Genomic DNA, 16,259 nt, shown 5'->3' with positions numbered 1-16,259 from the left:
TATTGAAATATATTAGACTAATGTGCTTAAATTTAATACACCAAAAAAAATTATTATTATTATTATCATATTATTATTATATTATATTTTGTATAAAGTAGGTTGACATTTATATTTATGATAATAATAATAACAATATAGCTGACACATTTCCCCAAGATTTAACGGAATTTTCCAGTGAAGAATAAAACAGCCGGATATTCCTTTACCCAGCGATTGGTCACATAATATACCTTTGAAAACTCGCAGGTGCAGAGGTTTGGTACTGGATTGTTGCATTAGGCAGTCGGTTAGGGTTTTCAACTTTCATGTCAAAGTGCAAAAAGCACATTTTGAATCTGTAAATCGAACTCTAAGCGAACCGACGGTAGATTCCACTCTGCACCTGATTCCGGTACGACGCAAATCTGGAAACAATAAGTTTTTACGCTGATTTGGCAACTTAGGATTTTAAAGAAGTAAAAACTTCTCGTCTTGATTATTTTAGCGCCTGCCAAAGATTGTTGCTTTGATCTCTTATCGCAGAAGTGATAGGAATTTACATTCTTAAATGGGATAATAAATGGTCTAGTTAACTTCTTCGCAGCCTTGAAATGGTCTTCTCCCCATGGTTTACAAGTATTGCCAGCTGCTTTTGCTAAAGTTATCTGTTATATTATTACAGTTAAGTTTGTTTTAATGGATTTTTTTCTACAGGGTGGCAAAAATGAATGTTTAATGAAATTGGGCAAATACATAATGCAGTTTAAAAGATTATTTCCGATCACTCTGGAGATTTGCTTTTCTTATTTTTTCAACATCATTCAACTGCTAATATTTTTAATCTTCTACTTATCAAATGGATATGAAATGATCCCCTATGTTATCACTGATGTAGGCGGTCTGATATAATGGCATTGCTTTCAGCATCCCGACGCCATCTATCTGCTTCTTTGTTGATGCGCAACATATTATTTATAAGCAGCAGATCAATAACAGCTTTTAGGGAGGAACGGGACACCTTTGGTCCCATTAATGTACCTGCAGACAGGCATGTAATTTTTTTTCGTTATGTTTAAATATCAAAATATGTTTCTTTTACATCCCTATTCGCTACAGTGAGAAATCTTTGAATGAAACATTGAATGGTCTCTGTCGCTGTATGAGACACGAAAGGCTAAATTTGAACTTGGTCTCTGATTTGGGAGAACTTTTGACCCAAACTCAGCAATTTAAAAAATCAGTAGCATATGAGACATTGCTTTTAGCGGTGTTTTCTGGCACAGTCCTACTAAGCTCACGACACAGTGAGTCCCATGTCTATGGTCTGTAATTGCTTATTTATACATCCTCTGGATATTTAATTTTTTGAATTTGAAAGAAAATTAAGTAATTGTTTCTCATTTGATTGAATTTTGTTCTGTTGGGAGTCTGAGTATGTCCTTGAGTTTTGTAGAACACCACAGACTTGGATTTGTAACTTTTGATGCAATTGTTCAGGTTGAAGCTATCTATTGAATCAATTTGTATCTTAGAAGAAAGCACAATATTTTGAAGAGGTGTTCACTTCGGAGCTATTTAGGACTAGAATATATACCCTTGATAGTTTCCTCTGGACTTATGCACAAAGACATAGATGAAGGTTTTGTCCTTATGGACAATGCTTAGGTACGTAAGTTATTCTGGGAGTAAATATTGACAACTGTCCAATGAGAAGGAAAATGGCCGCCACAAGAATAAAGTTCTTTTAGTTTGAGAAGATCAAATTGGGTGATATGTTTCCTCTCTCTGGATTGCTTTCTTCCACAGTGGAAGATTTATCTATGAAGAATTGGTTGAATGATGAGTTGTGGATGGATCCGTTGACAATCTGGAGCAAGGCATGTTTCCTTGATATTTTATTCTGGATTCATGTAGAGGCAAAGATAAAATTTTTCGTCGTTATGGAGGATACATAAGGAAAGTAAGCTCAATACCAATGGCAACTACCCACGGTTTGAGAAGATTAAATGAGGTTTTAAGTCCACTTCTCTGCAGTCGTTTCTCACACTGCCTATAGTTTGAGGCAAGGCACTCAACTCTGTAGTGATTTATTTTCTCTATGATAAACTTAGATGAGCAGGTGACAAATTTGTCAGGCAAGGAACGGACTGAAAATGAACAAGGAAAGTTGAATGAGATGGTATACAAATAAATCAGTGAAGTGACCTTTCAGTTCTTCATTGACTGTTCATTTCAATTTCAAAATAACTGCTCAAATCTTACAATAACCAAAGGATCATTAATATAATATTTACATAATATTACATACACCTGTTAATTTGTAGGGGTTATAGTGAGATCAAGCATGCTTTTGTTAGTATATATATTGATTGATCTGAAGTTGGACAGTTGATCAGTTTAACTTTATATTTTTTACATCTTGCTGAGCCAAATTGTGGGTGTTGATGTGCTTAGTTTGGTCTTGAAAACTTGGATTATTTGTCATTTTGATGATAGAAGTGTTTTTGACCATCAGTGGTATTGGCAAAACATGTTTTTTATTGCGAATTCTCAAGAACCCTTCTGAGCGACAATATTTCTTTGATTGCTTTTGAAGCTGCCATATTTTGGTTGGCATTGATTTTTTTTTTGATGTTTAATTGATGACTGTTGATCCTCAATTCATCAAGAAACCTGAAGTAGATTTTCAATCTGTAAAATCTTCTACATAGTTTGAATCAATTTTTAATTAGTTTGAAATCTGCTACATTAGGGTAGTGAAGCCCAAAATGAGTTTTCTATAAATATCTAAAAATCGCCTTTGCTGCAAACAAATGACTCTCTCTCAGCTTTTGCATAAATCTAGGAAGGACACCAAAAACAAACGAAATGTCTGATCTAATGTGTGTTGCATAGATCAGGCATCAAATGAGTCGCCTCTTCCTAGGCACAACTTCCAACTTTTCAATGTCATTTCAAGTCAATTTTAGATTTTTTTTCCATGTGTCTGTTGATTGGTTTTTAGTTTGCCATTCCAATTTGGCTCAAACTTTCAGTAGTAACCTTTTGTTGGCTGATGAAAGTGTATCAGGATTTTGAAATTGCATCAATATTCAAATAGTAATGAAAATGACACAGATCTTCCATTTCACAACTTTTTATTAGTCTTGCTTTGATTTTTGTAATAAATGTTTCATTATTTTCTATTACGAATGGATCATCAACATATACAATTTTTTGGTTCTCTTGACAAAAGAGTTGCATCTTCAAATTCTCAATGCTTCAAGTTTGGCTCAATTGTTGCTTGTTGTTCCTTTTATACAAGACCCACGGGGCTTGATTTTAACATGCAACAATTTCACCAACTTACACATTTTGTGTTCTTGAACTTCAACTACAAACATTATAGTTGAGTCATGTAATTGCTTCTTTGAGATCACTGTTTGTAAAAGGTAGTTTTCATGTCTATGCCATGAACTTTCCATTGATTATCTGCTGCAAAGTCAACAAAGCTTGAACAATGTCTCATTTCATTGTAGGTGGAATTGCCTTCTCATATTCTATCTCTTGTTTTTGCATATCCTTTGCAACAAGCATTGGTTCATGTTCTTCAAGTGAGCTTTCAACTTTATATTTGTTTTGAAATGTTGACTTGCAACCAGTGATTGAGTGGAGTAGCAGTCAATGTTGGGATTATTAGGTACGGAGTGGGGGGGAGAAGGCTGAATCAGTACAAATAGGTAACTCAAAACTTTAATCACTGATCTGATAAACTGAAATATTAACTTCCAAACTATGAAGTATATGACTGGCATCAATAAATAAAGCATAACAATACCAAACCACCACACATTCATCACACATGACATTGTGATTTTGGTATTGTGGAAATTCTTGTTAGAGGGTGAAAACCGCGACGGGGATGATACCCACAAGCTCACTACTGCAGTAAATGAGTTGCCTGGTTGGGAACATATAATTACCCTTTCTGAGGGTTCACCCTGTTAGGAGTGATTTGTAGCTTGTTAGAAGTACAAACAGATCTGCTATGATCTACCTTTTCAGAGGATTACAATACTCTTTTAAGAGCTTACCCTGTTAGGGGATTTACAACTCGAACCTGTTAGGGTTCACCCGATTTAGGGATTTAACTGTTGTAACTGTTAGAGAACAACTAATTCACCGATTTGGTATGGCACTCCTTGCTTGTCAGAGCCAATTAGATCTCTGCTTCTTCAATTGTTCTCTGCTCAATGTCTTGATCACACTCTTAGCATTGTTTGATCTCTTTTCAACAACAACCTGTTTCATTACAAAACCTTTCTTTAATAACTGTTTTGTTAGGCTCAACTGTTGCCTCTTAATCCTAACCATTCATTCAAACCTTAAGCTTTTCACTCGATCTCCTTGAGCTTCTCATATATCTTGATATCTTAATATAATTTTGTCCTGACCGCATCGATCTTCAACTAGATTTCCTTGTCTATTACTTGGAATAGTCAAAATGTATTACCTTTCCCAATGCACCGCTTTAATGTTGCCTTATGCTGATCCAATGATCCAAATGATGCTGATCCTACATTTCTTAACCTTCACTCTTTAGTATCACTTTGTCCAATATGATCACCTTAACTAAACCTTTTTATAATTTCAAATCTTCTAATTGTCCTTTGAGTGTTCTTTTTTTGTTTGTCACTTGGCTTAATTCTATCTCTTCTTGCCTCTCAATCATTTAGGTCGTGATCATGATTATGCAATGGAATAATCATGTAATCTTTGTAGGTGTGATTGCATCTCTTGATTTGACTTCTACCTTGACAACTGTGGGTGCTCTATATGTTGTCAACCATTTTGCTATATTCACCAATCATTTTGCTCTGTGGAGGTGGAGGTGGAGCTGCTACCAAACTGTTGTTTCCATTGATCTCGCTGAAGCAGAAGTGTGTAGAGATTAGTGAACTTTAGATCAACACTAGAAGACGTGATGTTGAGAGTCGATAAAATGCTCATAGGACTTTGGTAAACTCGGAAGAGTGATAACCACTATGTCCTCTTCCTCCATCTTGCGACCGATGGCAAGCAACTGATCATGGATTTCCTGAATCCTACTCAGGTGTGCTTGGAGTGAGGTTTGCTCATCCATGATAATAGAAAATAGAGTGTTCTTAAAAACGAAAGCTCTGCTTTTCTCAGAAGTCTTATGAAGACCTTTGAGATGTGTCCAAATCTCAATAGCTATCTTGTAGGATGGAATTGAGAGAGCTGGTCATTAGCCACAGATAATTTGAGAAGCATCACCACCTCTCGATTATTTAGATTCCAAGTATCTTGATCAGTATTAGGAGTAGTCGGATGCTTTGTAACACCTAGAACAAGTTGATCATTGTCTGATATTCAAAAATGGTGATGATATGCTGCTTTAAAGTGCCATAATTTCGACCTTTGAATCGTGAGTTGTGCTCGAGCATAATGTTTGTTAGAGATGCCACGACACATTTTTCAATGAGAAAAAGTGAAAATCCATGAAGGCACGTTCTTTGAGGCAAAAAAAGGAAGATCGAACAAATTTGAAGAGTGACCCAAAAGAGAGCTGGAAAAATTGAGAAGGAATACGTCATCGGTTTCTAGATCCACTAGTTCAAAAATCGAGGCACAAAAATCAAGGCACCCAAAAAAATCTGGCGACAACCTAGTTGAGCTCCCAAAAAACCGACCAAGAATCTGAAATCAAAATAAAATTTCGAGCTCAAAATTTAGGGTTTCGAGCAAAACCCTAGCCGGCGCCCATGGAGGAAGAAAAATGCAGAAAAATGGCAATTTTTGGAAAGAAAATAGTCGATTGGTGATCCTGATCGTGGCTACAGATAGAGGTGGTGTGGAAGATCAGTGGGTGAATGCAAGCAATGGTGATTTCTTTAGTAAAAAATGAGCAGAGCCATCAGGAGAAATGCGGCCAGAAAAAATGGCGATTTCTTCAGGAAAAATATAGAGCCATCAATAAAAATGCGACTAGTAGAAAACACTAGCGAATGCTTGCGATGAAGACGTCCAATCACCAAAACAATTCCAGTTTGGGGTTTTAGGAAGCAAAAATAGTAAATGCGATTTTGCAGTTCTGTGTGATGTCGCGGTTTTCAGCTCGCTGAACTAGAAAGGACATTTTTTTTCAGTCGAAAGGCAGGAGAAAAAAATGTGATTTAGCAGAGATCCTCAACAAACCCTAGGCAAAACTAGAAATAATTAAGGGATTTTTACAGACAAATTACTAAAAAACGGAAACCTTAGACGGGTTGTTGAGAAAAAAGCCTTTGAAATAATTTCGAAAATTTTGCAGTAGATAATTTTGAAAGAAATTATAAAATTTTCAATTTTTTTTAAAGTATTGGCGCTGATACCATATTGTAGAAGTAATTGGTAAAATACTTGCTTGTTATTAATATAGATCGAGAGGTCATTATATACAAAAGAATGGAACGATGTTTCCTTAGGAAATTATCCTAAAGAATAGAAACATTTTATTCTAGTTGAAAGAAAGCTAAAAAAGCTAAAGCTAACTAAAGCTAGCAAAATATATACAATAGATTACCATTAATTAATAATAGACGATTATCTATTATCGTAATAGGATGAGCTCTTTGCTTTCCTCTTGTGACCATTCTATCACATCTTCTTGTTTTGAAATGAATGCCACTATTTCTTTGGCAGTCAATTTCTTGTTTTGAATTTCACATCTTCCAATTCCTATCCCAGAAAGGGCCCATAAAATGAAGTTTCACTCAATAATATGAGCTATTAAGTTGTGCATTACAGAAACTACACTTCCAAACATATCCTCTACCTCTTGGAAGTTGGTCAGTTGATGAAGGTACGCTCTGATACCACTTGATGAAGGGCCACACCACCCTTACCAACTCATAACCAAGAATGCAACAATATGAGACAAAGAGAGACATAATGCTTCCCAAGAAATTTTATTACAGTTGAAAATCCAATAGTAATTACAATAACATTTCTACAAGATCTCTCAAGATCCAATCCAAGCCCAAGCTAGTCCAGATCCACACTCTGGTAGAAACCTCCGAGATCTCAACTTGTGCTAGCAAGCCACCAAGCAATCTCCTTGTTTCTAAACCGCAATCACTAGCTCTTCTCCAACTTTATCCAAGATCCAAGTGTAAACTGCCTCACATTCGGCGCTCTGTCTACACACTCACAACTCCATCACAATCCTGCTGTAAACTGCCTCACATTCGACGCTCTGTCCACAGACTCAGGAAAATTCACTCTTCACTTCCTCCTTCTCTTTTACACCTTGAAGCCTTCACACCTTCCAACTTTCACACCTTGAAGCTTTTCCTTCCAAAGCTTTCACCTTTCCAAGCCTCACCTTCCACAGCTTTCACACCTTGAAGCTTTCACCTTCCAAAGCTTCTACTTCTTGAGCTTGATTAGAAATGCTCATATGCCTTGCTTAAATAGGCACTTACCACCCAATGCATGACTTATCCACAACCTTCTAGAATTCCACCAACACAATATCCACAACCTTCTACAATATCCACAACTTTCTAGAATTCCACCTAAATACAACTAAGCACCACCATGTGGCCCAATTAGAAAATTACATTTCCTTTATGAATCACAACAAATATTAAATGCATGATTTAAGGAACTTTCCACAAGCTTCTAGGATGCCACCTACACACTTTGATAAATGGAATGACAACCATTTTTTATTTTATTTTTCTATTTTATGCCACCTATGCACCTCGAAAATAGAAATCCCCCCTTTTTTTTTCTTTTCTCCTATTTCCCCTTTTTTATTTTTTATTATTTCTCCTCTAATTTTTGTCACTTTCTCTCTCCTCCACATTTAAAAAATAAAAAATAAAAAAATTTCTCGTGCAAGATGCTCTTGCATCAGACTCCCCAGGTAGCTAGAAAAGTGTGTCCCACACTTTGACGCCAAAAAGAAAAAATCTACAACCATCTTTATCTTCACCAAAGGTTTCCACCTCAACGGGGACAAGAAAACCAACGTGCAAATCTTCCACATCTGCATCCATATGTCAAACACTAGAATCTCAACCATCCAATCAACATGCTCACTCCCAGGAACAAACTGAACATAATACTTCATCAACAAATCCTCATCCACATCAACAACTAGTGAATCCACACTAGTAGCAACAAACTCCACATCAGTAGCAACAAACTCCATATCAGCACCAACATGTAGATCTCCATCAATACATGCCAAACTAGCAATCTCATTGCTCACAACAAGATGCTTTGCAATACATAACTCACCTCCAACAACAATCGGATCATCCACAACCAAGTGCTCTGCAACATACAAGTCACCACCAACATCAACTAGATCATCCATGACCAAATGCTCTGCAGTCTCCATGTTAGACTCAACCAATTGATCTTTTTTTTTGTTTCCTCACCCATTGAACTTTGACTATTACCCATTCTTGCAATCTGATATTTTTGCTATTATAAGAAATTAGATAATTTTAAATTTGAAAAAAAAAATGCAAGCATACAAGTGCAAAACAATATACAATAACATTATAAGGAAGAATTGAACTTGTTTGTTTTTTCTACAAAGTAGAAAAAAACCTGAAAAAATAATCACAAACTTGAAAAAATTAATCAATATCTTAAAAATATTTGTTAAAAGACTAAAGAGTAGGGTTAAATGCTTATCTTAGATGCTTAAATCTCCTTTGTGGAAGCTATTTGGCAATCCACAAACAATCTGCTATGAAAAATTACACGCCCTTCGAAATGCCAAAATGGGGAGAAAATGAATTGATAGCAAAGAGGAAACAAAATGATAGGCTTTAGATTTGAATGGCCTCATAAAGGTCTGTTCTAGGGTTTTGCAAAAAAAAAAATGCAAAATAAATATAATTTTTTTAAATGCTTTTTGTGGGCCCCCTGTTGTGGGTACGTTGTGGGCGTGTGAAAGATTTTCCATAAAGGAGATCCTTTATCAAATTTGAATCTTTGGTTTCTTTCCACACCCATTGAACTTTGACTATTAGCCATTCTTGCAATCTGATTTTCTGTTATTATAAGACCGCATTATTTTAAATTTGAAAAAAACAATTATATGTAACTCAAACTTTACAAACTTAACATTTTTTAAGAATTAAGATTTGATCTTTTGGTGGTTTGTCATGAACATATAGATCTTCTCATCCTCTTGGTATATTTCTTTTACCCACTCTATCTGACTGCCAATTGCTTGCCTCACTAAGTTAAGGGAGTTTACGGTGCATGATGTCCAAAAAATGTGCACATTTCTTTGTATCAAAGCACTTGCAGCCCTGCAATATTTTGCATTGTTCATAATGACTTTGACCACATTCTCATGACCCACCATCTCTACGGACTCAACTAGGATTTTGGAAGTGAACTTCGTATCTTTGACTTGCCCCTTACAATCAAATACCCTAAAGAATATTGCTTCTTTGGGGGACGCCACAATAACAGTTATTACTGGAAGATTTTTGCAATCATTCCATCTATCGGAAACAATATAAATTATTGATTCAACCCAAGAATCTCTATTGGTTTTAGTGAGTTATCTACAAAATTCTTCTCTCTTTGCACGCCTTTCATACCCAAGACCTGTGAAACCAGGAGGTACACTATTGATTGCCAATACTATTTGCTGCCAATATGGTTTACCAACTTGAATGGAAGACCATTGACATAAATGCAATGTGCATTTTTTTGTTCAACCATGTCTCTTGATTCTGTTTTAAATGCCTCGTCTAATGAACTTGTTTTGCAAGTTGGAATTTCTACTTCATCTTCGACTTCCATAGAGGGTATATGCAAGAAGGAATATTGGTAGGCCATTACTGTATAAGTGGGTAAATTCATTGTTATTTTTCTTTGCGAAAGGATGAGCTCTTTGCTTTCTTCATGTGGCCATTCTATCAACATCTTCTTGTTTTGAAATGAATGCCACTAATTCTTTGGCAGACAACCCCTTCTCATTTTGGATTTCATATATTCCAATCTCTGTCCCAGAAAGGGCCCATAAAGTGAAGTATCACTCAATAATATGAACTATGAAGTTGTACATTACACAAACTACACTTTCAAATATATCCTCCACCTCTTGGAAGTTGTTCAGTTCTAGTGGTATGTCTTCATAAAGGAGATCATTTATCAAATTTGAATCTTTGGTTTGTTTTCACAGCCATCGAACTTTGACTATTAAACATTCTTGCAATCTGATTTTTTGCTATTATAAGAAATTACATAATTTTAAATTTGAAAAAAAACAAATAAATGCAAGCATACAAGTGCAAAACAAAGATACAATAACATTATAATAAAGAATTAAACCTGTTTTTTTTTCTTCTAAAAAATAGAAAAAGACTTGAAAAACTTATCACAAAGTTGAAAAAAATCATCAAAATCTTTAAAATTTTTGTAAAAAGACAAAAGAGTAGGGTTAAGTGCTTATCTTAGACGCTTAAATCTCCTTTGTTGAAGCTATTTGGGATTCCATGAACAATCCACTTTGAAAAAAATTACCTGCCCTTCAAAATGCAAAAATGGAGACAAAATGAGTTGAGAGCAAAGAGGAAACAAAACGAAAGGTTTTAGGTTTAAATGGCCTTATAAAGGGCTGTTCTAGGGTTTTGGCAAAAAAAAAAAAGCAATTTTTTTTTTGTGTGTTTTTAAACACTTCTTTTGGGCCCCTCTCTCGTGGGTACCTTGTGGGTGTGTACAAGATGTGCCTAGGTGCACACAAGGAATGCCCTTGGACATGGTGTGTGGGTCCATGGAGCGAACTTGGTAATTTAGACTATTTTAATACAAATTGATGTAAAGCAAAGATAAAGACACAACTAGAAGCAAAGAACAAAATTGAAAATTTGAGTTGGAAGGTCAGGTGTGGATCAAGTTGTTTACTCGCCAGATGTTTATGAAGACTGCCTTGGAAGACTCTTAAGGTTACGAACTCACCAAAATGTATTGCCATGGAATTTGCTTGTACTAAGGTCTTTAATATAATGTTCTTGTGAATGATTCATAACAACAATTCTCTATTGCCGCAAAACATTCCAACAAGTTCCCTTTTTTTGTTATTCTCTGTAATGTTTTTTAATGAACTTATTAATAATGTAAGTAAAATTGAGTACAATAAAAACAACTCGGATTAGACTTTCACAGGGGTTTGATTCTAGATTTACATTACAAGCTTCTTTAGACCCAACCAAAAAACATAATTTTGATCCAGCACATCTTTCAGTACTTGTTTCCACAAAAGACAAAAACAATTACAATCACAAGAAGTCCCTTGTTTCCTGTGCTGTAAGAAACAGCTGTAGACGAAAGCCTTGACAAAGACCTTGGCTGGTCTTCATTCACCTTGGCCATCGACTAGTTCTGCATGAATTCAAGCAAGCCAAAAACTCCACTGGGTGCCCTTCCAAAAACAACCATTAAAGCCCAGATTTTCTTTCATCTCCCATCATCATGGGTAAACCCTACAACAGACCAAAATTTATTGTGCTCCCAACAAAAAAATCGAGGGCTATGAGCATCATTACAGGGGAGAGATATGAAGCAATGTCTTCTCCTAAGTGTTTTATCTTTCATTGGAAACTCCCCACACCATAGCAGCCAAAACAATAAGCACAAATTGATAAAAACTCAGAAAAAACAACAATAACATAAACCCACTTAAGGGCTAGCCAAGAGCTTTCAGCATCACCTTAGGGCTGGAGGAACAAAGACCCCAATTCTCTCACTTAGCAAAGCATTTAGTTTGTGTTCCAACCATGACTTGTCTTCACTACTAGCTTGTGAATCCTCAGGCCATGCTTTCAACTGTGTCTTCATAGCAACTTAATCCTCTGGCCTCCAGTCAGCCCATACCTTCATTGCCTTAATGCCCATGTCTAGGATGTGTTCCATGACCAGTAGCTTAAGAGCATACCATCCCTGGCTTGCTTGTTTGAACCTTATGTGCCTCTTACTTTCTATGAAGCATTGAACAAAGAGAGTAATTTTTGTGCCCTGGATTTTTTCAATCCCTGTTTCTTTCTCCCCTAAAAGCAGAACCCACCCTGGAATCAACATTAAGTATTTCTTCCATGCCAAGGAGGGCATTAACATGAACAATTTGCTGCATAATAAACCTTTTCTTTAGATTCCCCAATCTGTAGTGCCCATGCCATGATCATAAAATGACATCTGTGTTGGTCTGGTGTCTATTCTCCACCATAAAAAACACTTCCCCTAGTAGGACCTTGATCACATTCGTGAGCCGCTTGTGTTTAAATTCAAACATTTGATTCATCCTTGCCTTCTTAGCCGCTTCATGAAAAGGGTGCTGTTGGCTATCATAAGTTGAATGAAATATGACTCCATACTAAACACCCTTCAATTCACTCAGACAACCCTAGACTGAGAGGAATTTTGGCTTAGCAGAAAAATAAAACTGTGTTGAAGGGTGTCAAAAATAGTGCTAATAAAGACCCGTCCCATCAATCATTAAATGCTGCATGTGACAAGAACCACAATAAGAATAAAACTTCACAATTAAGAGCTTTTAGAATGTCACTCTTTCCAAAATTAAGTCAAGGAATTTGGTTCATCAACCATCGCATGTGGGATTACATCTTTAAATTTTTCAATAACAACTTCATTCAATTTCAAACTTAGTGCCCAGTTGGACATCAGATCAGCTTTAGTGTTACCCATTCTTTTAATGCGTGTAATTTTAAAATCATCTAACGAGGTCAACTCCTGAGTTATGTTGATGATGTAGTTTTGAAGGTGCCACGCTTCCATAGAGCCCTTCATAATAGTATTGATGATGATGAGGGAGTCCCCTTCCACATGAAGCTTAGAAGCCTCCAATTTTTTAGCTGTTCTTATTGCCAGCAGGGTAGCCTCTACTTCTGCAACATTATTGGTACCATCCAGTAATCTTTTGCCACCTAGTGCAATAAGGTCCCCATTTGCATCTCTTATGATAAACCCTGCATCCGAGGGACCTAATTTTCCTTTTGAAACCCCATTCAAATTACATTTCCACCATCCAGCTTGTGGTTTTTACCAAGTAACAGGCACCCCAGGCGCAAGAGTGAGATTAACCCCACTTGACCCATTCATGGGTTCCAACAAGTTCCCTTTTTAATTAAACATGCATTCCTTTATTTGTCAACTTACAAGATTCATTGCAATGGTTCAAAATCTAAATACTGTTTTTTTACTGAGAGGGGCTGGATTTTTTTAAGAATAACCCTGAAATTATTTTCCTTATTTTGTTTCCTACAAACCATATGTTTCCCTTGTCACCACCAATCTATATTTTTTATGTGACCTTCAGCAGCCATGGTTTATTTACTTAGATATCACAAGTCTTCATATGAACCTTGAAAATATGACAATTTTTGTCCAGTAGCAGAAGTCTGTTTTCTTCAGTTGCATTATGTGTGCTATTTCATGTGATTGAATTCAGAGATCAGATTCCCATTGGCCTAAGAGAACCGTTTATTTATGTTTTGGACTATACTATAACCACTTGATTGTATCAAGTTGGAGTCAATTGTTACAATAAGACCATGTAATCAAGTCAACCCATCAGAGGTTGAAGGTAACATATGAAACACTAAGTTTTAACATGAGTCTTTCTGGGCGGAAAAGACTCTCCAAGTGGGTGGAAGATAACAGTATTTTAAGTTTGAATGGCTAGGTTAACATGAGTGTGCGTTAGGGTGACTTATGTAACAATTTTTTAAATTTAAACTAAATAATGCATTTTGTTTAAAAGATGCTCTCTAGCTAATAGGCTTATGATAATTATTGCTTTTTCTGAAGTGAGTAACGTAGTTCGTGTATATCTTGTTAATCTCTTCAAATTCAATGTATGATGATTTTGTTTTGTCTTTTATAATAAAAAAAGATTGGTGGGAGCATACATCTAACTCCATGGGATTTTACAGATTATGGGGTGCACAGACTCAAAGGTCACTGCAGAACTTCGACATTGGTGGAGAGCGTGAGCAGATGCCAGAACCAATTATACGATCATTTGGTGTTCTTAAAAAATGTGCTGCAAAGGTGTACTTGCTGTTTCCTTCTTTTCTCCACCTCCTAGTGGTTAAGAGTATAGTGTGGATTTCTGAGGCATTTTATTTAGGTTTGGTTTTATCCATGTGGCTTTTCATGAGTACCTGTAAGTCAACTCCATTTTGTTGATGAGGACAACAAAAAGGTTTTGTTTGTGCAGTCAGATTCTTTAATGTTAACACATACAGATTCTACTTGCCGATTAATGTATGGTTCTTATGGGAACAGATATCTCGTTCTTGTATTAGTTTTGTGTTTTTATGCACAAATCCAAACCAAAATGTATATTTAGCATAAAATTATTATGAAGCAAAAATAGAACAATAATAAGATGCTGATGTAAGCATATAAAAGCAATTGCCAGCAATAACTTGACAGTAAGAGTTTTTCAACTCAGTGCAAGAGTTACTAATCATAATTTTTCACAAGAACCTTTCATCTGTATCTCTTTAAAACAGAATCAAGACTATAACCTATAGTTAACATACAAATTGATTAAAGTTTTCACAATAAGATATTAGTTAGCAATCAAAAATTACAAAAGGCCGACTTTGCTGACTGCACTACCCCAGAGTTGCTTGCCCCTTTTCTGTTTTTATAAAGTCAGAGATAATGCTGAGTAATTTTGAAAGTAAACACAAATATATGCACCATAAGTTCCTTAGGTACCATTCTCTCTGGATACCCTGGATGATGGTTTGGATGCGTTTTACATCTTGGTTCTTCACCGATTCTCTGTGGATGTGCCCAGGTAGGCCCCAAAGTGCCTCCATGAGGATCCATAGGCCCAGGCAGCACTTCTTCGGTGCCTTCACATGGCCTCTGTGGGCATCTGGACCAGCATCCAATGAATCTTGAGTCTTGACTCTTGATTGATCAACATTGAATCATGTGCTAAGTTTTGATTTTGTAATTCAAATTGTATTGGAATCTTGAACTTGAGTAATTTACTAATTAGTTATTTCAATTTTTATATATGTGTTTGTGAAGTTTGAAGTTGAACTATCAACGGTGAAGCATCATACTATGGAATGATTTATTTTTGTATATTACTTGCATCTCTCTCTCTCTCTCTCTCTATATATATATATATATATATATATATATATATATATATATATATATATATATATATATATATATATATATATATATATATATATATATATATATATATATATATATATATATATAGACACATCTAAAGTCCATAAAACTAAATTCGTGTATCTGCGCATCTGATTCTCAAATCTGCATCTACATCGGCAACTTAGACCATAACCCATAGCTGTAAGATTAAATAGTTGATTATTTATATTGTGTGCCATATCTGTTGACTAGTTATATACTCCGCATTGAGTAATTCAAACAATATATTGCAAAAATCTCTCGACTTTTAAGCTCAACTATCTGATAGCTTGAGATGAAATGGAACAAATTTAGTTTTCAATTTAAGTAGTTTCCCTTTGATGGAGGAGCTTCCACACCTCTCCATTCAGTGTAGGATGAAGATTCAAATTATTCCGAGAGTTTCCTTTTGGTAGCTACCCCTATTAGTATCATATGCACATACTGACAACCACAGATATATCAAATACCCTGTGTAACAGTCCTTTGTTAGAGAAGAACAATGAGAGTGAAAATTAGGAACATGAACACGAACCAGCAGACCTATCTACCTTGGATGATGGAAATGTGAATCAAATAAGATGGAAGTAAAACAATACAATCCAAATTACCCTCAACAATCATCCAACATAAACTCAAAAGACCATACTTCAACATAAGCTCAAAAGAACATAATACTTCAACAAAGACCATAGATTGCTCCATTGTTTCTTGATAAATATTTGAATAATAGTGAGTAAGTTTTCACAATCCATGAGAATTCTTCAATTATTGCTTATGGAATCAATTGTGTAAGGATAAAAAAATATCTCTGCCTCCTTTTTGTTACATAATATGGTGTTTGGTGAGGGCGACACTCAATTTCCTACTCCCAACCTGCTATCTTACTTTACCATGGCAGAGAATTGAGAATCCTAACAAGGGGGAGGTTTCCACATTTGTTCACGATTATTTCTGATGTTCTCATTGATTATTAGTTTCTCTTTCACCTCCATTTCATTCTTCCAAACTTCCTCCTAGGTTTGATTGTTGAGTTTTCTTAATAGTATTCC

At 35.6% G+C, this 16,259-nt stretch overlaps 1 protein-coding gene across 4 annotated transcripts in view; it reads left to right on the top strand.

Annotated features, from left to right (window-relative positions):
* The first annotated feature begins 215 nt into the window (after positions 1-215).
* The window catches only part of LOC149572858 (fumarate hydratase 1, mitochondrial-like), a 94,821-nt gene continuing 78,777 nt past the window's right edge, over positions 216-16,259 (top strand). The window contains exons 1-4 of one of the 4 annotated variants that reach the window (XM_089813931.1): positions 216-394; positions 587-663; positions 878-1,030; positions 13,953-14,070. In XM_089813931.1, coding sequence (XP_089670057.1) covers positions 608-663; positions 878-1,030; positions 13,953-14,070 — 327 coding nt within the window. In that variant the 5' untranslated portion in view covers positions 216-394; positions 587-607. Of the gene's footprint in view, positions 459-586; positions 664-877; positions 1,031-13,952; positions 14,071-16,259 lie in introns of all 4 variants that reach the window. The other 3 variants (XM_089813932.1, XM_089813934.1, XM_089813935.1) reach the window with 3 other exon arrangements.

Source organism: Cupressus sempervirens, chromosome 2 (genome assembly GCF_028749045.1).
Source record: "Cupressus sempervirens isolate cs-2001-9-10 chromosome 2, ASM2874904v1, whole genome shotgun sequence".
NCBI classification, from domain to species: Eukaryota; Viridiplantae; Streptophyta; class Pinopsida; order Cupressales; family Cupressaceae; genus Cupressus; species Cupressus sempervirens.
This window is presented reverse-complemented; position numbering and strand designations above follow the sequence as displayed.